Genomic DNA, 24,623 nt, shown 5'->3' with positions numbered 1-24,623 from the left:
AACACAAAATTCCCTAGCTTAAAATGGAAATTTTCTTGAAATTTACCTGAAATTTTCCACCCCTTTACAACCCTATTGCATCGTTTGATTAGCTGCTGAGGCTCGTGTGCAAGAATACAGCTGCCTGGTACTAATGGGAGACACTTCTCTGCCCAAGTGAATTATATTTCTGTCTTTACAAGCAGGAGCTATGGTCGTTTGACAGAAGGAAGGGTCTACAAATGATACACTAAGGATAAAAATCCAATTAGGCAGTTTTAATAAATAAAATTAATGAAGCCTCTTCCCTGTTCGCCCTGTGTTTGGCCTGGGAAATATGGCTCAGACCCTGCACAATTATTCTAGTGGGCAAGTTCCACATCAGCTCTCAACATGCCGGGGGGAAAAAAACCTTTTCAGTATACCTTTTGTCTGTTTCTCCTTGTCCTTCTTGCCAACTTTCCTGAAAATGTTACACACGGTTACGTTCCCGTCTTTTGTCTTTTTACTTCCACACCTTGCCGAACGAAAACTTTGAAAGGGCTGATGCCTTTTAACTCTCCGCAATGTGTCTTGGTGTCTGCGCTTGTGCTTGGCAGCTTGAGGGAAGTGGTGATAAAAACCCCCCGTTAGTGTGAAGTAACACACAGGCAGGCAACAGGGCTGTTTTGTCAGCGCCTTTCCTGTCTGCTGAAGACGGCGAGGTCAGGTGGCGTTCAAAAAAGGTGTTGATGAGCTCTCAGCGTCTTACCTGGCCTTTGACACCTCCTTCCACTGACAGGCATTTTTGCCCTTAAAATGCACTTCCATTGACGCACGCTCGGATACACACTCCGCGGACGAGGCACGCACTCGGCCACATTGCAATTAAGCAGTCGTCTTCCAATTAGACCACGGAAGTTGGCAGATTGTGACCCCTCTGTCCCGTTATGCCTGAACTGCTCCACTATCGCCTGCAGTAATGAGAAACTGTCTGTTTACAGTGGCTATACCTTCTCCTGTGTCTGCAGCTTAGTCTTTATTTTCCTCTCCATGGACGCAGGGGAAACAAAGAGGATTTAATGATGCTGTTGAACATGTATGGAGAAGGAGGAATGGGACTTACAAAGACGCGGGGAGTCCTAGAGATAATGAGTGCTCGTTTTTAAAAAGATGTTAATGTTTGTGTAGGCCTGTGTGAGAATATCTTCATCCACTTTCTGTCTTTGAATGTGTGAAGCAGTTATAGCGCTTTCATTTCTGTACGTGTTTGTCTGCTGTATATTTTCTGCTTGGAAACTGTGGGAAACCGCTGTAATCTCCTTTCTCACATATACAGTAGAATGGAGTGGGATTGTAATTGATTATTTACCGTACATGCACGATTAAGTGTAAGGAAAATTGTCTTCAAGGTGTAAGAAAATAAAGCGCATATCTAAATCTCTTTGGACGAAACACAAATGCCTGTCATGTTCAAAGCATACACACACACACTCGTCCATACAGGTGCCTATGTTAACGTCATGTGTCGTTGCTTCCTTTTTTTTTTCTTAGACAAGGTGATCAGGCACAGAGCGTGCAGTTTAAAGGACACGGCCCACGCTATATTTGCTTCCGAGCTCGATCCCGAGTTCGACCGCATGTGCGAAGAAATCAAGGAGGCGCGCAAAAAGAGGGGTAAGACCTTTTCTTTTTATTTCAATAAAGACAAACGGAGACGGTTGTAAACGCAAACATTTGGAATTAGTCCGACGTAAAAAAATAAAACTATTCATGTTTTATCGGAGTTATAAAATGGAGAATAAAATGAGTAGTTTTACATCTCCTTTCATTGCTTCTCTTTGCACAGTGGTGGGTTTCATAATACTGTTGGCTCAGCAGGACATTAAGAAATGGACTTTGGCTGTGTTCGAAACGTTCACTTATTCACGCACTAACAACGTTGTGGCCACTATATAGTAGACTAAATAGAGTGTAGGGGACAGTCTGGCATTTGTGCATTTCAAACACTGCTTGAATTTATATCAGTGTATTCATATTGTGGCGATTTACAACACAAGTCATTTTGGGGCAATGTATAAAAAAAGAAGTTCACATCACAAATCCAATTTAAATCCAGATTTGAATCCAATTATTCAATTCATTGTCATTGGAATGCAATTTATATAATTCATTTTCATTATAAAATATTAATTAGTAAAAGCTATCTTGACTCTTCGCTTTGTTGAGATCCCCTGACCTGAGCAGCACACTGATGACAGTAGAAAGGTACGACTCCCTTTTGACAGGAAGAAACCTCCAGCAGAACCAGAACCAGAACCAGAACCAGGCTCAGGATGGGCAGCCATCTGCCCTGGCTGTATGGGGTTAGAGAGGGCAGGAAAGAGACACAGACAAACACAGGATTGGTCCGGGTGGAGTTTTTATGGGAAGAAGGACAAAGAGAAACACATGTCAATGATAGAAATAATTACAAATACAAACATAGAGAGTAGAGCAGATAAAGACAGCAGCAGAGTGAGGACATGTGGTCAGTTTGTCCTCCAGCAGTCTGATCCTGTAGCAGCAGAGCTAAGGGAGAGCTCAGGAAACCCAAACCGACCCTAACTATAGGATTTATCAAACAGGAAAGTCTTAATCCTCGTCTAAAAAGTAGACAGCGTGTCAGCCTCACAGACAGAAACTGGAAGTTAGTTCCAGCAGATAAGAGCCTGAGAACTAAAAGCTCTGCCTCCTGTTCTACTTTTAGAAACTCTAGGAACTACACGTAAACCTGCAGTCTGAGAGCAAAGTGCTCTGTTAGGAGAATACAGAACAATAAGATCTTTAATATAAGATGGAGCTGGGTTGTTGAGAGCTGTGTGTAGAAATAACTTACAAATGCAGCGATACTTCATAAATGTGCTTTGAGTATTCGCAGTAAGGTGTCGCATACATAAACGCCAGCAAAATATTGATGCAGATCCGCTTCATCTGCATTTGTGTGCACCCCTGTGCACTTGTAAGACAAATCCTGTTGGGGATAACTACATTGGTGCGACACTGCAATACATGTCTGAATCTGCCGTGATGGAATGCATAATTCTGCCGGGTGTTGGATGAGAAAACGTAATTAACATCATCCATCTTTGTAATACTGACATAAAATTTACTTACACGTAGCTGTTACTCTTTTGTTGTTTTTGTCTCGAATTTATTTACACAAGCATCATCTGCAGATGTTAAATAACAACTTTCAGTATGCTAAAATCGTGAATTATTACCTACACGATAATTAGGAACAGAGCAGTTTTTTTTTAATCTGTGTGGTATGTGTGCAAATATTTAAAAAGCAAGCAGCACAGCATAATAGCAGTTGAAACCCAACTTCACCATGTATTATAAGCTTAACATGGTTAGTGTTTAGACCTAACATTGAACGTTTTAAATTTGGTATCAGTTCACATTTTGTAATAGTTTCTTGAGCCTCGTAGCTCAGAGGAGACAAGCCACTGTATCAGAGGGCTAGATAATTAAAGGCATTCTCAACAAGTCTGAAAATCCCAATAATGAGCTGCGAACATTAGCATTAGACTGCTGTGTCCACTCAGGCTGCAAAGCATTATAGTCCATTTCTACTTATGTAGAGTACAACTTCTGTACACTTCTTTTATTGTGACAGGAGATGAATTTCTAGGGCACTAGATATTCAATGGAAAAACTAGTTAAAAGTGAAACTCAACCTTTATCTAAATGTGTCTGTATTTGGTAGAAAACTCACAAACGTAATTTTGAACCCAGGCTTGTTCACGTTCCAGCTCTTCACCCTCACCGGCTTTCTTTTCTTGAACTTCTTTGATAGATTATTTCAGAGAACCACAATCCTGCCGTAGAGAAGATAAAATCTGTAGCTCAGTAGTATTTGATGGAGCAAGTCAGTTTTTTTTTAGTGCGGAGTATGTGGCGGAGACAGAAGTGACGCCCGAGGCTCCAGTCTTTTCAGTCCGTACCTTCTGTGCTGGCTCTTTGTTCGACTCTCTGTATTCGTTCGCTCACCAAACAGCTCCAAGCGGTTCCGAGTGGACGGAGGGAGAAATCTAAATTAGATTTATGGACGTCGCTGCACTCGTGCAATCTGTTTAAATGATACACTTTTACTTGGTATTAACTTTTATGTTACTTGTCAAACGTTAATATTAAATATATATATTAGGCGCAAAGACGTATAATCTTATGCAATTAGCCCCAATGCTTTACTTGGCAACATGGGAATTGGCTAATTAACTTGTTCCCTTACACTGAACACAGGGCCTGTGATACAGTCCTCCCACTAACCCGTGTAAGGTTTTAACTATTTTCTATATAATTATTTTGTCTTCAAATATCCAGATTAAGTCCATTTATTAACGTTCTTGTACAAAATCTGTCATATGTGCATCGTCTGTTAGTTTGGGATAAAATTTCAGAAACTCCTCATCGAGGTGGCTTCAAAGGAATGCCCAGATTCTGTTTTTTTGTTTGTTTGTTTGTTTTTTAATGCATAGAGAGCTTGTTGGTATTTGGCTCAAACTAAAAAAATCCATGTCAAGCAGTAAATGCTTCCAAAAAATAAATAAAAAAAGTCAGAGAGAAATGTTTGATTTTCTCTTTCAGCAGCTAAAAGCCTGAGATGCTAAATGAATGTTGCAGTATGAGAAGTGAGCTGCCCGAGGAGGCATACAGCTGGATGAATATTTCATCTTCCAGTCCAGTTCCTGACATTAAACTATCAATTAGCTCAGAACTACATGATGTCCTGTTGAAGCGGTGTTCAGAACGCGCGGTGTATTCGAGGGCTTTTTCTTTCCCTTGCGGCCTGATTAAAAAGAGCCGTTATAAATTTTGGAGAAAAACCTTAACTAACTCATTATGTCAAAGCAGTAATGTTTCATTTTCTGGGGCTACGGTATCTCTATATTTCATCTTTTTTTGTGTGTGTGCCGCTTTCTGGCTCGGAGTCAAATAGGCTATTATAGCCATTGCCAATTACATCTTTTTTTTGATTGACATGTATTTATATCTCGCTGAGCATTTTACGCCCCTTCGGTCCTCTTTGTCGGATCACGTTCTTATCAATACGTGCCGAGCACCTACACACCAGCCGGTCGGCTGTGTGTTCCTGGAGCCTTTCTCACGTTCGTGCATGCAGAACAGCACACGCAAAGCAACAAAAGAGTGTTGTCTGCTGTCTAACTAATCCTCTGTGGGCTCTGCAGACTTCCAGTCACCGGCTCAGCTGACAGCAGCTCCGGGTGCTTTGCCAACTAGAAAGCAGCAGTGTGCGGGAGAGGAGCAGGCCAGGACCGCCACTCCAATCAAAGCCAGCTACAAACCACCCACTACCAGTAAGTATTCATGCATTCGTTTGTGATTACACCGCCTGAACAGGGTGAACGCTTAATTTTTTGAATGAGTAGGTCTCTGTGACCGACATTTGATGGAGTCCTTGAGTGTTTTTTTACGTATGGATCATTTGTGAGTCTGTGTTGCAACAAGATGATCAATGCTTGTCACTTAGCCTGTCAGTGGCCTTACCCTTGTTTATATTTTTCTGCCAGCTAACACACATATGCCTTTTCGTTTTTTTTTTTTTTCTTCAATCTGTTATGCCCCAGCAAGCAGCTTCTATCATATCACAACAGCAAACTAGATGTATGTAATTCCAACCACCTGCCTGCTCGCACACGTTCACTATCTGTGGAGAAGCAGCACGGAGAGAGGCCTCATTAGTAAGGCTGCTCTCCCCTAACCACTCAGAACACGACCGTGCCACAGAGCAATTACATGCCCACCTGTGGCAAACGGCAGGTGCCTAAGGGTGAAGGGAGGGCCAGTGATGGGCAGGGGGCAGACTAATGAAGCTGTTACCTGAACAAATCAGAGGTAAGCAGGTTTTACATGTAAAGCCCTGCAGCTCTCACTTGGACAACAAAGAATAAAATGGGCTTGTGGGAAACATACAGCCATAACATACTAAGTGTTCAGATTTACACAGTACTGAATAAAGCTTTAAAATAGAGTTAAATTCGATACGTTTTCTGCACAAATCAAAATACAGGTTTTTATTTTTAAAACTGCTTCATATTTATCAAAGATGGGACAAAATTTACCAAACTGTTTTTATTTTTAAATAGCCTAGCTGTAGACTTTTTTTGGTTCATGCCCGTGTAATGCAACAGTTGAGCACTAGATGGAGCTTTTCTCCCATGAGAGTGCTCCTTATGGAACTCCATATGGGTGAGTGATGGAAGGCTTTGTGGGGGTATTTTATTTTTTCTAAGACAGAGGTGCTGACTTAATAAACCGGGGGCTTCTGTTGGCTACTGAAATGACAAACTGTACATTTTATATTGTCGTCCTAAGTCATGTAAAAATCGGCCATAAGTCTTCTTAGGGTTGCTTCTGTTTAGGGGTCGCCACAGTGAATCATCTGCCTCCTATCCTATCCTTAGCAATCTTCGTCTGTCACACCAGCCAAATGTTTCCTCGTTCCTGACGTGCTTAAACCTTGTGTGGTTTTCCTCTTTTTCTTCTTCTCATTCAACATCCTTTAACAAAAAATCAGTGAAAATGGTAAAAAAATATGCAGTCATAATTGATTTTTACCAAAATTGTTTTCAGTTGATAGTAAGCTTAAAAAAAAGCTTCTAATAGAAGACACTTACATTGCACCTAAACAGATTTCCAAGTTTCTACAAAATATTTAAGAGCTGTGGATGATAAAACATGTTATGCAGTGATGCATTTTTATCATTAAAGGTCAATATGAAACTAGAGCTGCTAGATATGAACACACACACACATACACACACACAGCATCATGGGCTTTTATATGCTACTTACAGCTGCACTCTTTATCAGGAAAGCCAAATGTCACAGATGCGGACCACCAATTTAGAAGCAATTGAGAGAGTTGTTATCAGTCTCTACCAGGGCTGTAATTAATTAGGGCAACTCAGGTAATTTATTTGTGACATCGCCAGCTAGTTCTTACCTGGAGCACCACAGCAAGGCACCTATTAAGGCAAATTGATCACAGAGCCAGTTCCGTCTTGGGGTATAACTCAAGTTAAAAACAAAAGCGCGGCGCGACTGTTCGAAGAGGAGTTGTAAATCTTTGGGACAATATTAAGGAAATAAATTGTTGCGTTGCCCCCACTACACCCGGGTCATTCTGGAGTGGGCAACTTGTGCCTTTTCTTCAGTGGAAGGTCAAGACACTTGGAAATTGAAGTTATCCTAGATCGCTACCTGCAGGTGGAAGCCTATCTCGAGCTGTTTTGGTATCTGCAGCTCTGTAGGGGCTTATCTGGGCCAGTTTCCCCTTCTTTTTTTTTTTTTTTTTCGTGGCTCCTTTTCCATTTGCTCAAAGCTGAGAATTGCCTGTGACATTCAGATATATCCGGGTGGTGGCAGGGATGAGATGCAGTATGTTGAACCACAGAAAAGGTTACATGGAAGGCTTTTTGAGGGCTTGAGATATTTCCGTGTCAGGTGTTAAAAGCAGTGGATGCAGAAGAGCCCAGTTGTTTTGCGGCAGACAGCTGAGGCTGAGGTTAGGAAGATGGCAGAGCATGCTACTGCTAATGCACAAGAAAACAGGAAGGGAGGGCGTCCATTAGCCTGTGTAGATTGCCCTGTCATGGTTTCTCTGCTCTCGCCTCACCCATCTTTCTTCACCTCCTTTCCGCCACTCCCTCCCAAGAGCAACAGAAAACTCTGAGCCCATTACCGTGGGCCACAGCCGTGGGTTCACTCGAAGTGCATCGCCACAAGAATGCAGTTCACGCGGAGTGCCTTCCTCTCATTTATAATTAAGCCCTCTCAGTTTTCTCAGTCACTGATGATGTTTAGCTTGCTCAATCAGTTAGTTTTAATTGTCTGCAACAGTCAGAGGCTTTAGGCAGAATTTATTATTATTATTTGGATATATTTTTTTGTTTTTGTTTAATACCACGCTCTTTTCACACAGAGATATGTGGAAATTATGGAAAATTCATCTCAATTTATTGTACATAATGTCTTTCTTCAGCACGTCATGATGCCATTAAGAATGAGTTTTTAGTTAACAAAATGTAGACGTGGTGAGTAGGAGCCAATAAAAACATTCATTTTTCACATGTTTATGGTTATTAAACAGTGCTGTAGTCCGGAGGGTTTAATTGCACTTCTGTTATGTAATCATCTGCTCTGAAAACCTCAGGACTCATGTCGGCAAATTGCATTGCCTTTTTTGTCAGATGCATCACAACTAAAAAAATACTGCAAGTCTTTCTAGGAGCACAGTTTTCTTATAATATACCGTTTGGTAATACGCTGCAAAATGCCAAACAAAACAACGGGAGCAGCTGAACTTGGATGTAGACATGGAGCAGATTTTCAGCTGCAGTTAAAATGCCTTTTAAATCAGATTCCTGTCATTCATCTGGCTTGTACAGTAAGAGAAGACTAGGTGTTGCAGCTTTTTGTTGATGAGGAGGAATGTTGGAAAGTGCTGTAATTTATTTAATAATGCAATCTGTTGGATTTCTCTGAGCTGTTGATGGGAAGCCAAACTTACCCACCACTAGTCTGCATGTGTGTTAATGTGACTGAAGGAATGTAAAAAAGGATACATGTATATGTGTAAATATGGTCTAATTTAGTCAGAGCCAGGAAATCCAATCAAAAATACCAACACATTCAGTAATAGTCAGATTAATGGAAAGTTGTGCAGACTTAGTTTTTAACCGCTTGCCATTTTTCCTCTTTGCCAAAACCGGTCTGACGGTTTTAAAGTTTTATTTTTGACACGGTTCGCCAAAGTTCTTCCACTGACGCAGGAAAAAGTCCATATTTGACAGCTGAACTGTTTGTGGAAGAAAGGGATAATAGTTCAGATACTGCATAACGTGTTCGCCATATCACTCAGTAACACGCCCAAGGCAACAGCCACTGGGCAGCATTCATGTAGATGGAACGCTGCTGTGTTTCGCTTCTCCCTTTGCCTCGTGTCTCACGTCAGGGTAAACAGACACCACCTCTCTCTGTTTTCAATGTCAGACCATCACTAAATCTTGATGGGAATTCTAAAGTGATAATAAACTTTACCTCGGGCCAAAGAAGTTGCCGTATAAAAGCAAGGCTGTGATTTTTTTTTTGCTGTAGAATAAAGTAAAATAGGCACAGCTTGTAGGTTGATGTGTTGATCACAGTGCGCAAAGAAGTAGGCGAAAAGGAAGACAGTTTAAAAAAAAAAGAATAAAACAATACTAGAAAGTTGCTTTCCTAATGTGAATTTGCTTTTGAATGGACATTTGACCTTCAGATTTTCTTTACTGAGGTAAAAAAAAATGCTTTGAAGCTATTTTGTATAATTTTTTAGCAGATGTACTATTTCTGTTTGTTTAGTACCTTCAACTTTAAATCAAAGAGTCATACTACAAAGCAAGTTCAACATGGCTTCTTTGTGCAAGCTGACCTAGAACTCTACTCAGAGATAGCAAGTACTACGGTAGTGGTTATAATTAATTTGGGTTGTTTATGCATGTTGACATAAAAAGGGGTGTTTCATACATAGATTTTATGCTTCTTCCAAATTAAATAGATCAATCATCCAAATGGTTAAAGAAGGTAAATGTAAAATCACTCTGATCGCCCCAATGGTTCCTTTTTAATAAGAATAGCAGGTTGCGTGAAAGGAGAGGAGTGAAAAATATTCAAATCATTACAGGAGAAGCACAGTTGGGTACAAATGAATAAGACGGGATTGCGGCAAAAAATTGCTCACTGTTGGAATAAAGTGGTTAAGTTCATTAAGAAGGCACAATTAAGAAAGTTGCAGAATATTCTTGCATGAAAGATATTCCATGGAAATACTGCAACTTGTTCATATCTGAGGCTCCACAGACTGTCAGACGACACCTCACAGCTCTAGATACTTGCTGTTCAATAGAAAAGCAGAAGTCAGAAGAATAAATATGTTCTCCACTGCTCCATCCAAAGGATACTTTTAGTGGCAGGGGAATAACAGAGGGAACAGAGAGCTGAGACTGAACTATACTGCAGAAACATACAGGAGCAGGAAGCATCACATAATACCAGTGCCCCATGGCTAGAGAATGTAAGAGCTGACCACAGGAATCTCCCAGAGCAAGAACCGGTATACATCAGTGGCAAACATCCAAGACTCGAGAATAAAGAGTTGGACTGCCATAAGAGAGGGAAGGTGATCACAGCTGAAGGAGGTTGAACCACCAGAAGGCAACAGTATAGGTCTTCAGGACAGCTACAGATACCTTATTTTTTTGTTTTGTATGTTTTGTTGTGTACAGATCAGTTTCACAGTAAGCTGTTGTGAACAGCATCAAGCCCATCAAAAGGTGATGAATCATCTTAGTCTTCAAAGATTGTCACAGCTTCCTCAGGGCCAGAATTAGAACAGACTAGTGTCTAAAAGCGGATCACAAAGCCGCTTGCCAGAAGCCAACATGGTCAGGTAATGGGTGTTAGAGGTGGACACTGCTCCTCGTGAGGACGCTTTGTGATTCTTTTGATTAAAGCAGTCAAGATCATCACACTCTGATACTCCGTGGCACTCACCAATAAAAATCCATTCAGCGCTCTGGGCATGCGATGCCATTTTGTGGGAACAGATGCCTTTTGGATCATTGTGGCACCAAGCCTGAAATGAATGTAAATCATCAGCGATGCCTCGTTCTTCCCATCTATTGTTTTGAGATTCACATGATATGACATCAGTTTTAGTGTCCCTGGAGATTTAGACTGTGTATGTGTGCATCTTTTTACTCTGTTTCACTCTGCATGGCTGTGTCTGTGTGCCGTGACTACACAGCTTATATTAGTGGAGGATCATCTTTTTTTTTTAAATTGAAATGTTCAGTATTTATCTTTAATATGTCACTATAAATGCCTTAAATGTCAGATGGCCGGCACAGCTAATTGGTAAATGGGTATCTTTACAGATATCGAGTTAGAATTCGGTGTGGTAGTACTGGAGACTGACCCCCATCCCCAACACATTACTCCTAGCACTGATTCATGGTGCAAGATCTTTATTTAAAATCTTGCTATAACTGTTGGAGTCAACCCAACTCAAGAGGGCCGGCACAGCTAACTGACCTTAGCCTGCACAAAAATGTCTACAACTAAGTCATTTTTTCAGGTATTGAGCTAAGATTTAATGTGGTTGTATCTGAAACACTTCAGTATGAGCTTGACATCTTGCAGAATTGTGAGAGATTGCCCTTTTTTTAAAAAAGTTTTGACCAAAAAAATAACCCCAAACCCTCAATTCCCAGTACAAGATGATCTTGGTTTAAAACTGTCCACGAAACTCAGCAAATGCACATCGCCTTTATTTAGAATCTGGATTCATTTTATATTAGCACAGATTGGTTTGCAAAATATTTTTAATTCATAAAATGGTTTTCTCAAACTAGGCATTCCTGAACAAAGAAATGGCGATGTTTCTGTTGACAGACTCCCTAATCCAATAGCTGGACGTTTACACATTTATTTTATTTTCATCAAGAAATGCAGTTCTTATGAAAGTATTCACCAATTGGATGTTTTGTGCTTTTATGGCTGTCATAAATCAACCATGGTCAATATAAATGTGCCACCTTTACAAAAAAAAAAAACTCCTTCAGTGTCAAAGTGAAATCAGTTTTCTACAGAGAAATGCCAGTTAAATAAAAATATGCAATGTAAAATAAGTGATCGCGTAAATATTCACTCCCTTTTAAAGTGACTGTCCTAATTCAACTCAGAGAAAAGTTTATTGAAAAGTGCAGGTCAGGGATTGATACAAAAGGATTTCCAAGGCCCTAAACATCCCCAGGAGTTCTGTTAAATCCATTATCAAGAAATGGAAGGAATACGGGCCATGTGTAAATCTACCAAGAGCAGGCAGTCCTCACAAACTTAGTGACCTAAGGGGAATAGTGAGAGAGACCACCAACACCTGTGAGTACTCTGAAGGAGTTCCAAGCTTCAGCAGGTGAGATTTAGCAGTTCAAGCTTTATGGGTGAGTGGCAGAGAGGCAGTCAGTGTTGATTTATATTGACCGTGATTGATTTATGACAGCAAAAAGGCATAAAACATCCAATAGGGTGAATACTTTCTATAGGCACTGTATCCGTCCATCTCTCCGAGAGGGCGTCTATGTGTATTTTAAAGATTTGAATTTTTACAGACCAATTCACCATTCCAATTATTGTGAATCTTTGAGCTCTGCTTTCGGTGATGAAACGGGGAGTTTTCACTTTGCACCAAAGAGCAGTCCAACATCCTGGCATTTATTCTGAACTACAAACAGAAAATTATACAGGGCCTCCTGGGATTTTACGCTCCTTTTTTTTAAACCATATTGCAGTGAATTAGTCAATTTCAGTCAGCATCAGAAGAAAGTAGGTGCCAAGCAGCCTAATGGGGTGCTTTCCCCCCTCTCTGCCTCATTCTGATAAGTTGTAATTGATTGAAACAATTGCGCAAACATGATGCATTAGCCCTTGATTGGTTCGAATGACTTATGGATTTGTTTGTGAGACCAAAATTGTCCTTTGGACTATCTGCTCTTTGCAGAAAGTTCAAAGTGACATGGTATCAGTTTTGTCATTAAGTTGCCCACCTCATGCTTTATGATTTGCATTTGAAGCAGTGTTGTTTGGAAGAGTCATGCTGTGGATGACTTTTTCACTAATTTAAAATATAACACTATAGTAGTGCTGTGTGGCATAACAGAAATAATTTATTCAATTTTGTTAAAGGTTATTTTTGTTTGTGATTTTGCTGTTGCACAGTATATTAAAAATAAAATCACTCTTGTAAATGAAATTGTTTTCCTCACCCTACTGTTTTTTCCACACGCAGTTCCACTTCACTTCAAGCTTGTGTCCTCAACCAGAGGCATGGGAACTTGAGGGTTCTGCACAGTATCTTGGCTGTTCCTAGAACTGTATAACTTTGAACAGATATCTCCAAGATTGTTCCTGGAATCTGTCGTAGTCACTCACAGCACTGAGTTCTCCGATGGCCACGGGCCTCAGGCCTTTAGTCTCCACAACTTCTCCAGTTCTTCTTTCAGCCCACGGTCCCACAACATCTTAGCCCCGCCATTTTCCACCACCCTTGGTGGAGTTTTTCATTTGGTCTGAGGAAGCTCCAGTCCATACTTGGCACAGGTTTTCCTGTACACTATTCCAGACGGTTGGGTATGGCTTCTATGTTCACTTTGGCTGCCTGTTTCTTACATCCTCATGTAATTTGTTAGACTGTCTCAGGGACATTTTTGCACAGCCTGCATCTTGGGTCCCATCTTGTATGATAGAGCTGGCCTCTACTGACTTGATGTCACATGCATGGATCCTGGAGTGCTTGAAACTGTACATCACCAAAGCACTACTTTGAGCCTTTATCAAGAACTCAATGAGAACGTTGAAGACAATCCTAAGACCAATTTAAAGCCAATTGCACAAGTTACCATCAAGTGTGGCATATTACCAAGGTGATGCTCTGTCCCCACTACTGTTCTGCATAGGCCATAAACCCCTCAGCAAGATCATCACAAAGTGTGGCTACACATGCTGGTTCCAAAGTGGAATAGTCATAAGTCATAAATCAAGCTGTATGCCAAAAATTAGTGAGCCATCAACTCGGTGATCCACCCCACTAGGATCTAGGTGATATGTTTAGCAAGGATATTGAAATGCCATTCAGATTGGATAAATGCAGGACAATTTTTGAACGACGTGAAGACAATGTTGCAGTTCAGAACAGCTACAGATAACTTGGAATCCCACAGGCAAATGGCAACCACGTGGTCATGAGGAAGTCGGCCACATCCAAATACCTACAGAGAGTAACGCAGGTCCTGAGAGCCAGGTAGATGGTAAGAACAAAGTCCAAGCCACCAACATGTGTGCAGTGACAGCCATCAGATACCCTGCTGGTATAATAGCCTGGCAAAAGAAGAAGATGGAAGCCACTGATATCAAGACAAGGGAACTCTTCACAATGCCCAGAGGGTTTCACCCAAAGTCCAGCACCCTGGGACTACACTGAGAGAAAGGAGGGAGGCAGAAGACTAGTGAGCATCAGAGCTACTGTACAGGATAAAACAACCAAGATCCTGGAGTGCATCAGGAAAAACGCCTTCAGTGATGGACTGCTAAGAGAATGTCTCAGGCATCAGAAAACAAATGTGAAAGAGGAGAAACAGAGAAACCAACACAGAAAGATTTGCCCCTACACAGCATGTATCACTGGCAGATATCTTTTTTGTTTGTTTTATTCCTAAATTTTTAACTTCACAATGTACTAAAAAGAAAACTATATATACTTCTGTAGTTTCTCAAAAAATGCAAGTTTCAGTAATGAAGGTGACTGCGTAAAACTTGGTCATGTTTGTTTAACAAGAACTCTGTGAAGCAGATAATCACCACAACTCAGATTGTTGGAGATTGAGAACCTCAGAAAATCTTTAAATAAAATAGTTGATTTAGTCAAATGTCAAGATGGAGCAAAGAATCCCTTCGTAAACGTGGTTTAATTCAATATCCCCTCAATGCCGAGTTCTATTATCATACAGCTGTGACGACCTGAATCTTTTAACAGACTCACAGGGCATCTAATTGGCATCTAATCTAATCTATTTATCATGTGTAAGAGCTCTAACGAAGTACAATCATTCACGGTGAATGTGATGTGCCTTTTGATCTTGGCTTTTGTGAAACGGTCAGCAGAGGGAAATTGCACATAGCAGTGAGGGCAGTAATCCTACCTATAAATTCTCATGTAAGCCAATATATGGTCATTCTCTTTTATTATAAAAATTCTGAATTTTGCAGCTTTTCTGTGTTTTAAAAGCGTAATCTTTTTAGATGAAGTGTAATTAACCTACTCAAAAGGACAAAAAGTTCTGTCAAACAGAAAATGTTTTTGATAGTAAACCTTTATTTTATTTATTTATATTTTTGGTTTGATGTGGGAGCCATCTTTCATTATACCACTGTTATCATATCATCACCTATGTTTTTGGCAATACAAAAAACCCATTCAGAATGGAAGAATTTGAGAAATAAAATGGATTCCACCATAAAACGCTGAATTTTTTTTTTAACATATGAATGTGATCAAACAAACCCTTTTTTTCCCCATATCAATCTAAATGGTTGTCACACTTTACAATCAAGTTTTTAATAAATGAAAAGCTACATTTTGGGCCCCTGCAGCTTCCTGTGTACATGTGGTTGGTCATAGAGAGCGGAGGCAAAAAAAAGTCTGCTACCAGAGTCCAAAAATGACATTTAACACAAAGCACAAAGTTTAGAGCATAACAGTAAACAATGTATAACTCATGAAAGCATATTTTTTGTAAGTTTTTGTTGGCATGTGATTGACTGTTCCATCATAACAAATAACAAAACTTTGCCAGAACACAGTAGTAGCCTCAGTCAAAACCAGTTAACTCCATGATGAAGCAGCTGTGAAGGCTGAAGATTGTCCAGTGAAAAATATCAGTCCTCAACAAAACAGATACTACACTGCTTTGGATTTTGTTCAATGACTGTAAAATAAAGTGTGAATTTCAAATTCATATGTGAAACACTTTTACAAAACAAATAACTTTTTTATTTTATTACTCCACCATGACATTGGACAATTTTAGATAAAGAAACTGTTATTATAAAACACAGAATTAAAAAGAAAAAGACACAACGTGTCTGCTAGATGTTCTAATTATGCTTGCATAAACCTCCCATTTGCCAGTAAATGATATAACTACATCCAAAAAGCGAAAATAAGGATGTGATGTAGTATGCGTTACCCACCATGCACATCAATCCTAAACTTCAGCTTATGTTCAAAAAATAATTGAGGCTTAAGGTAAACACCAGTTTCTTTTCCCACAGTACCTGGCTGTTTATCAGTTCTTTATAAAGGACTTTTGCCAGGTGCCTTCCAGTATATTCTTCTTTCCTCAGGGGCTCTGATCACTCATATCAGTCAAAATGAGCCAACTGGTACATATCTTTTTATAACATGTGTGGCTGTATATATATATATATATATATATATATATATATTTTGCTGTGGGCAACAGATAATTTCCCCAGAAAGCTTCCCTGTCCTGCTGTGGTCATACGGGTGTGCACGGGCTTGACATCTTCAGCAGTTCTTGAAACCGCCGGTGCATTCAGGCATATCTGTCTTCTGTGAAGTGGGCACCACAGGCACTGTCATCCCACTGGCCATTTACTAAGCAGCAGAGAGGAAAAAGGATGGAAGAGGATAGATGCCCTGACTAAATTATGTCTCCAGCTCATCTTTCTTATGACTCTGTTTCCGTCTTTGTTCTAGTATTTGTTGTTGTTCTGTGGGATTAGGTTTGACTATAGAGACGGCACAATGACCTGCTTTTTAGTGTCTATCACCTAAATTCTACCCACCTTATCGCGCTTATATTGTGAAACGACCACAACGTTAAAAAATGCATTTATTTTCATATAAAATTTTGTTGTTAGAAATCAACTAGTAAATATATTTGTTCCACACTCATCCAACCATGCCGTATTTGTAGATAAAATAGCATTATGTGTAAACATGAGGTGGTTTAGGAACATTGTGACTTAATGCAGTCACTTTTTTTCCCACCTAGATGGGAATTTAGACTTGCCGGTAGCACAGTTGAGTCTCACTTTCACTAGAATGTTGCCAGGCAACCAGCTGAACATCATTTAAGTCGCTTGCCCTGCCATAAAATATTTTCTGCATATAACTTCACATTAAGGAAAGAAGTTTGCGCTTGTATGTGTAAATTGTGCAAAGAAAAAAAACAATAATTCCTAGTCAGCTTTAAAGGTGCTGGCAGGCAAAGCTTGTTACTCTGCACAGCCATGCGTATATCTCTACCGCTTTGTACTTAGCTAAACAAACTCTTTAATGGCTCCAGCTTTGGTTTTAGTGTGCAGAAAGGAGAATGGTATTGATCTCGAGCCCTGGCAATAAAACAAATGGGTTTATTTTTCAAATTGTTGAACGATTGTATGAACCGTGCATTGTGGTGTGGACGTGTTCGACTCGAAATGAGAAAATGAGACAAGAGCAGCGAAAAGGGGAAATGGAAAGATGGTGATACAGCAGTGGAGAGATGGTGACTGATGCCCTTAATTTCAAGAAGCAGGGATGGGATCATTTATTGATTTGAACATTTCATCAAGTTTCAGATCAAAGTGTCACATCAACTGACAAACACTCGTCTTCCCTTCATGACCAAATGACCTAGAGTCCCACAGGCCCTGTGTCACCATCACATTCTGACTCTTATTGTCTTCTGCAGGGTTTGTCATGTTGTCCCATGTTTTCTTCTCATTAGATCCTTGTTTTTTTTTTTTTTTTTAATCCATAGTTTGACTCCTACATGGTCCTGGGTGGTTGCACTATACCGAGTGGAGTATGTTGAAAAAAGTGTTGATTATAATGCCTGATTAAATTAGTATTGCTACAATTTTAGTCGTTATCTAACTAGTTGGCGACTCAAAATGGCAAGAAAAAAGGCAAATGTTCAGTTGCAGTGTCCCTGAATTCTTAAGTGTTTGCGACTATGTGACAAGTGAGTCGTACAACATTGTGAAGTTTTTAAAAAGCGTATCTTTTTTTTCGTGTACAAAGCTTGCAATGCTGTATTCCAAGCGGTGCACCATATTTTGTTGCCCACCTTCGCCCACATTGTACTCACCAGGGTCCGCTTTGTACCTACTTTTACCCGCCTCCATATTTGATTTAATCTACTGGTGCACATTTTGGAATTGAAAATGGAAAGTATTTAGACCAGCTTCAAATAATTATTTATCATCTGCGTGTTTTTTTTAGACCTGGGCGTTCAGGGCTGCAGCTCAAATCTTTTCTGTTATAGGAGAAATGAAAATTTTGAAAGGTTTTGAGAGGGGTTGGAGATGCGGACTATTGAACTATTTTGAGAGAAAATTTGTCACCAGTTTTTTGAGCATGCTCAAAATTCACGCGACAAGACTGCAAGCCTCTGCGACCCATGCAAGGAATTTGACAGCCTTCACGAACATTTAAAAACTTTTCGGAGAATCCATTGCGAAGGCCGTTCGGCAACTAGTTGGCAACAGTTGTAGCCCAGTGAGATACTGGCTTAAGGGGAACGACACATGGGATCAGCCGTACTACATGATCTGCTGGCATGAAACATACAGGTGAAGCTGGCTCACCTGCTGGCACAAACAGCCTGAACCCTTAAAATTACACGTGGATCTTTTGAGGGTGCGTGCATGTGCAAGCGGTTTAATGCTTCCTCGTTTAAGGTTGGCTCTACTGGGAGCTACTTATTTTTATTTCTCATTCAAAATAACACGTGTGATATATTAACTTTTACTGCTCAGCTGGAAAGAAGCCATTTTAAGTTCACTTGGGCTTGATGCCAGCCAGTTGTAAAATCTTAATTTTCCTTCCATCTGTGATTTTAATTTTTAATGAAGAATAGTATTACTAGCTCAACAAAGCAAAGTCATCTGTAATAATTTGTATACCCTCACCATTTACATCGCAGGCCTTTTTAAAGGATGGCTTTTTTTGATGGTTCTGTTTTATAATGGTAACGTAAGATAAAATTTAAAGCTATCAGGAAGCAGTGAACTGGAGTTTATTCAGCAGTTGTGGCTGAAGATGTACTGCCTTTGCAATGTGTTAATTATTGCTCAGTTCAGTGATTTAGAAATGGCTGAAAGCCCCCACGGGAGGGGATACAGTTGGGAAAATAAAGTAATCAAGAATAAGCTCTTGTTGCTTATACTAAAGGCATCACAGCCAAATGACTTTTACATTTGGTTTTCCACAGTAAGGACCACAAATGCAAGGTCTCCTTTTTTATTTTATACAAAATCTTTTAATGGTAACGTTACGTTTGTTGAACATCTGATGCACTGATGTACTGTAGCATTTATTTCTTTATTTATTATTACTTAAAGTCTAATTCTGCATTTACAGAATTACCAGCCCACACAAGTAAACACATTTTCTCAAGTAGGTAATAATGTTTTTCATTAGACTTATGCACATTATGTCTGTTATTTTCCTGTGGCAACAAGCAAGTTATGGCAACCAGCCAATGATGTTAGTGCAGCAGGTCTGTGCTATTCTGCTATAATATACCACTATTTATTTTAGTACCGTCATCAGTAATAAGGGACATGAAACGTCCTTTCCCTCCTTCACATATTATACAAGTTCATTACGATGAGCATGTTTATATTAGCGTTTTTGAAGAGGAGATGGTGAAACTCTTGGAACAGGTCTTAATGTGTACCCTAAGTTTCATTTACAAACGCTGAACAGGCTAATGTCTTTACAGACGACATGGTGAATGTTTTAATAACTTTTCCTAATTAAAGACTAACATTTTTTGATTCCAAGCTCTTTACCACTTGTTTCAGGTTATAAAAGCAGGACTGGTCAATAGCTGATTTGTGATACAAAACTGAGGTACGATCTTTCTGTGGTTCCAGACAGAACTACAAAAATCAGAGTCGGATGCAGAGTTGTGCTCGTGAATTGCTTGCGTGCAGAAAGTATTTTAAATTGTCAAAAGTGCTTCATTGTTACTTGCCGGCAGCAGGATTCAGAATGAGAGATGTCCAGAACACATTTTCTGCATAAGGCATCAATCCCAATGAGTTATAATCCATGCCTCCTATGGTTCTAAGATGCTGACTTCATTTGGAAAAGCTCATGTCGTTGCGAGATGTGGCCAGCTCAGTTGGTGATTGATAAACGGCCAGAGGTGATTTGAGGGTCTCGTCTTTGTGGCCGTACTGCAGAGCAGTTTTATGAACGGGGCTGTTCATGCACTGTTGGCCAAAGATCATGTTCTAATGGATCAAGAAAATTGTTGCAGTATATAAACAGGTTTGCTGCATCTGTTTTTTATTAGATTTTTTTTATTTTTATTTTTTAAAAATGGATCCTAAATGAGCTCCGATATGGTAGACCCCTACCATCAATCACGCCTAGATTTTTGCCATACGGAATTGCACTTTTTAGCCTTTCAGTACCAGGACAATTATTTTTTTCTTCTAGTAGAGAACGATAAACACTTTTTTAGACGAGGTAAATGTGTAACATGTAAAACTTATTCATTGAGTCATGTTCTATGTTGTTATACATAGATCACATCGTCTTTTTTATGTTTTCACATTAAGACTTTACTATCTTTGATACGGACTGAGAAAAATGATTATTTTTTTATTATCTCTGACTTGAAAATCTAAACATTTCCAATTTTGACTTGTCCTAAATCTCAGCTTTGCTGTAACTCCTAAAAATATTTAGAACTATATTTAGGTTTACATTGTTGTGACTAATGCAAGTAGTAACTAACACCTGTAAATACAGTCAAAACCTCTTTATTGCAATGTTTTCACGGGCACTTGTTTTGCCACTAGTCTGAAAATAACGTATTTCCCTGCGTGCGTTTTTAAAGTGTCGACCCGGCATCCTAAATGCAAGTTTATGGAATAGAATGACTAAACAAGCATCCTCTGGAGGCGAGGAAATTATTGTTCATTTTCTTTGAAACACACAGTTTGCACTTCTATTAAAAACATACACACCGACAAAAGCACAGCAGTAAATAGGTCCGTAAAAAAACCACGGCTTTTGTCCAGGCTTGGTTAGCGCCCTGCGTGTGTGAAATGGAATAATCTGGGTGCACAGTTTTATGTTTTCAGGTAATTGCTACCTAAATTTATGTCAGGGAATTTGCTTGAGATTTATACTGGATCTCATATTACTTGTTAAAAGCCAAACTAATCTAGAAGAAAAGGAATTCTGGGTTATTACTTGCAAATAAATCATAAAATTATCTTATGGATTAGGACAAATGATTACTGTATAAAAACATAAAATATCTGACTTCTAATAAAGCCCTGCTTCATGTTTATTGGGCTGAGTGATTACAGTGGTCAGCTGTCTTGTTTTGATACTACTAAATAGTCCATGAAATTTGCACCCTTTTATTTCTTTCTAGATTATGTAATGTTCATTTTAAGAACCCGAAATCTGGTTCAGTAATCCAAACTGCCAAAATGGATAAACTCAAATAAAAAAACTGTTAAGTTAGGTTCTTCTTTTTTATCAGGAGTGTATTCTTGTGTTGTAGTCTTTATTGTATTAGAGTAATAACCTTGGATTTGATGTTGGGTTCGTGGCAAATGTAGAAATGATGACTCTTTCTTTCTACACTGCATTCTCAGCAGGTGAAATACTTCTGAGACTTGAATGCAACATCACTGTATAACATGTTACAAAAAAAAAAATGGTGGACATACCTCCCATGTCAAAGTGAAATAGCTTATTGCAGTAATTCTTTGAATAAGCGAATGAAAGTTTGACTTTTACAGTTTACAGCGTGCTGCGAAGAATTTGTTGCCTCAGCCTGTTTAAAAAAGGCAGACAATGTTGGCGAAAATGCCTAATATAAGGTTTGATGAAAAAAATAAAAATTCAGGCAGCGCATTGATGGTTTTTGCAGGGTGAAGTTTTCTGATGGGTATAAAGATGGATATTAAGAAAGCAGTGGTCCACGATTTGGGCTGAACAATATATTGAAAATTTATCAATATTTGTATATTAATGTCTGCAATATCAATGTTGCAAAGGGTTCTAGTCAATCGCAGAAACAAACTATATGAAAAAAAATATTTATTTGGCTGTCAGATGGACCCCCACTCGCCTCTTAGCCCACAGCTGGCACATGAAAAATACTGTGGGTGTCGTAATGACACAAAATGTGGATTTATCAAAACTCGTACCTTCATCGCAATATTCAGCAATAGTATCACCATTGCACGTTTTCCTAATATCAGGCTGCCCTTTCCACAGTTGTCCTGAGCATAAACAAAACTTCTGTAATGAGGCTGTGGTGGTTTATCGTTGGGATGAAAGCACATTGGGGTCCGGGGGGTGGGGGGGGCAATGATGGCACCAAATCCACAATGTGGGGTTTGCATGCACCAACACGGCTTGGTCGTCGGGACTCTGAAGCAGGGCTGGCCTCATGCCCAGGCTAAGACGATGATCAGGACAAGGTCATGGACGCAGACGTGATGCCCGCGGGTGTGGCGTTATGCTAGCGTGATGTAATCTTCTAGCGCATCTCTACATTCAGACGCGGTGTGAGAGTCGTGCTAGGCTGGGTGCATGAAGAGTGTTGAGGCATCTCGGGGATGCAGAAAATAGAAGGGGGTTGGGGGGGAAATGTGCTTGGAGGCTTTCCAAATTAGAACATTAAACAAACCATTTCTCTTTTGTGTTTGCAGCAGGCCCTTAATGCCACACTCGTGGAAACCGCGGATACACGCTACTTCTTTAAACATCCTCTGTGTAATTCATTGTACATACTCCGAGCAAAGGCATAATGTTAAATTTGTACCACCTAGCAAATTAAAAATTCACTAGACTTGGGGTTCAAAGGAAGTATGAATCAGAGTAGGTCTGACAATATTGCACATTGAGACTACAGTGGTGATTAAAGTAGACCACAGAATTGTTCATGGGTGTCACTGGCCTGACTTATTTATTTAATACTGTCTTGATGGCAGTTGGATAGTGGTCTCTTGGTGCTTCTATCCACAAAAGCTGTATTAGTTTGTGAGTGCGACTGTTTGTCTGCACATAGGCTGTTCTGACAAGTATGTGGGGTGGCAGCTTGAAAATTTGTGCAACTACATAAATCTTGTATGGGTGAGGCACTTTTAATTATAACAAAGGACCCCGGTTCTCTGTTACCTCTTCCCATCAGCATATCCCTCTTTTTCTGTGGTTGGCTCTTCATGCTCTAACAGTTTTCATACATTATTTAAGAGCCCACTATGACGAGTCGTTTGCTGCCATTCAGACTCACCTTCCTCTCCCTCAGGAGCATGCTGCATAGCTTCGATGGCGATAGCTGACCCCAGAAAGACCTTTTTTCTCGCTGCACTGCTGATTAATTGTTTTGGTTTGTATGGCGGAGAAATAAAAGATCGCGGAAAATATGCGCCTCAGTGGGGTTACGGGGAGGAACTCGACCGGTTTGCCTCGTTTTTATGTTCTCTTTATAACAAATGCGCTAATCTTTCCCTTTTTTGCTTTGCCTTTTTTAAAATTAAAGACATATTTTTTGAATACATGAATAGGAAAAAAAAAGTAGATTCAAGGAAGCAATATCTTAAATGGAGGTGAACAAAGCCAAGATATGACTAATAGCCGGGCACTGCAAGGTGACAGCTCTAAATAAATTCTGAATTCTGAAGGTTGAATAAAAATTGTGGTCAAAAATAAGCATTCTGACTAGATGAGAAAAAGACATGCACACACAAACAAAGAAACATTACTTGATGTGATGCCACTGCTTCGAAATACCCAAGATGCCTGGCCTGGTTTCTGCCTCTTTGTTATTGCTTTCCTTTTTTTTTCCCCCTCTCTTGCCATATTATTATAGCTGAGCAGCTATCCCATGTGCCAGTCAACCCTGAATACCTGTCTTCTTCCTGTACATCATACCCTCCTGCTGTCTGCTTCCTTCAGATAGGATCAGGAAGAACCAAAAATGAAAGCTGCATTCCACCTTAAAACTATCTCTGCAATCCGTCTCAGTATCCTCTTTAGAAGCTCTGACACTACCTATAGGCATGATGGCCAGTGGTAGGCAGGTGTGTGGTTCATTCTCTTTGAACCTCCAACTCTGTTTTGACTGTTCGCAGGCAGAAACCGCATACTTTCTCTTCATTTGAAAAGTCTCTCTAATTTTCAGTTTATGTATATTTAAGACCAGTATGTATTTCCCTACCAGGGCCTTGGTTCGACAGCATTAGGAGAATACAGTAAAATTCAAAGCAGCACTTAAGTGCATTCTCGTGTGAATTTACACACCCAGTGAAACATGGATTTCACTGTTTGAGTGGAAAAAAATGTAACATGAGAACTGGACTTGTGCTGACAGCAGAGTCTGTAAGAGGTGAAGCAAAGCAGCAGGGGAGATTTATTGAGACTAAATTTAAAGAGATGTGTGTTCTCTAAAATGACCAATAAACAAGGATGAACAAATCAAATGCTATTTTTTTCCTTTCTCAGTTGCCCTTTGGGAGCATAACATTTTTAATTTGAGATGGTGGACAAGTACATAACATATCTTTCTGTCTGCTTTCCTTTGAATCGTATTTTATGCTCTTAAACCTAATTTTAGGTGATAAAAATCTAGCCGAGAACTGCTGAGAAAAATTTAACTGGCATGTTTCACACCTGGCATAATTTCTTGTTAGTTAGTCTGAAAATTCTTGTATTAAGAAAATATGATACAGTGGAAGCTGTCAGATGTCAAAGAATAACACTAAATGTAGACCATCTTTTCTAGATTTCTTTGAGGCACACATACAGGTGCTGGTCATAAAATTAGAATATCATGAAAAAGTAGATTGATTTCAGTAATTCAATTTAAAAAGTGAAACTTGTATATTATATTCATACATTACATACAAACTCATATATTTCAAATGTTTATTTCGTTTAATTTTGATGATTACAAATGACAACAAATGAAAATCTCAAATTCATCATATCAGAAAATTAGAATATTACTGAA

The 24,623-nt window shown here is 39.5% G+C and overlaps 1 protein-coding gene across 1 annotated transcript in view; it reads left to right on the top strand.

Moving 5' to 3' along the window:
• Window positions 1–24,623, top strand: part of atad2b (ATPase family AAA domain containing 2B) — an 87,624-nt gene that overhangs the window by 23,367 nt on the left and 39,634 nt on the right. Inside the window, exons 23-24 of the mRNA XM_037981660.1 lie at window positions 1,513–1,635; window positions 5,193–5,321. Of these exons, the coding sequence (XP_037837588.1) occupies window positions 1,513–1,635; window positions 5,193–5,321 (252 nt within the window). The remainder of the gene's footprint in view (window positions 1–1,512; window positions 1,636–5,192; window positions 5,322–24,623) is intronic.

The sequence above is a fragment of the Kryptolebias marmoratus genome, linkage group LG19 (assembly GCF_001649575.2).
Source record: "Kryptolebias marmoratus isolate JLee-2015 linkage group LG19, ASM164957v2, whole genome shotgun sequence".
NCBI classification, from domain to species: Eukaryota; Metazoa; Chordata; class Actinopteri; order Cyprinodontiformes; family Rivulidae; genus Kryptolebias; species Kryptolebias marmoratus.
The sequence above is the reverse complement of the archived record's forward strand: the minus strand, read 5'-3'. Positions and strand labels throughout refer to the sequence as shown.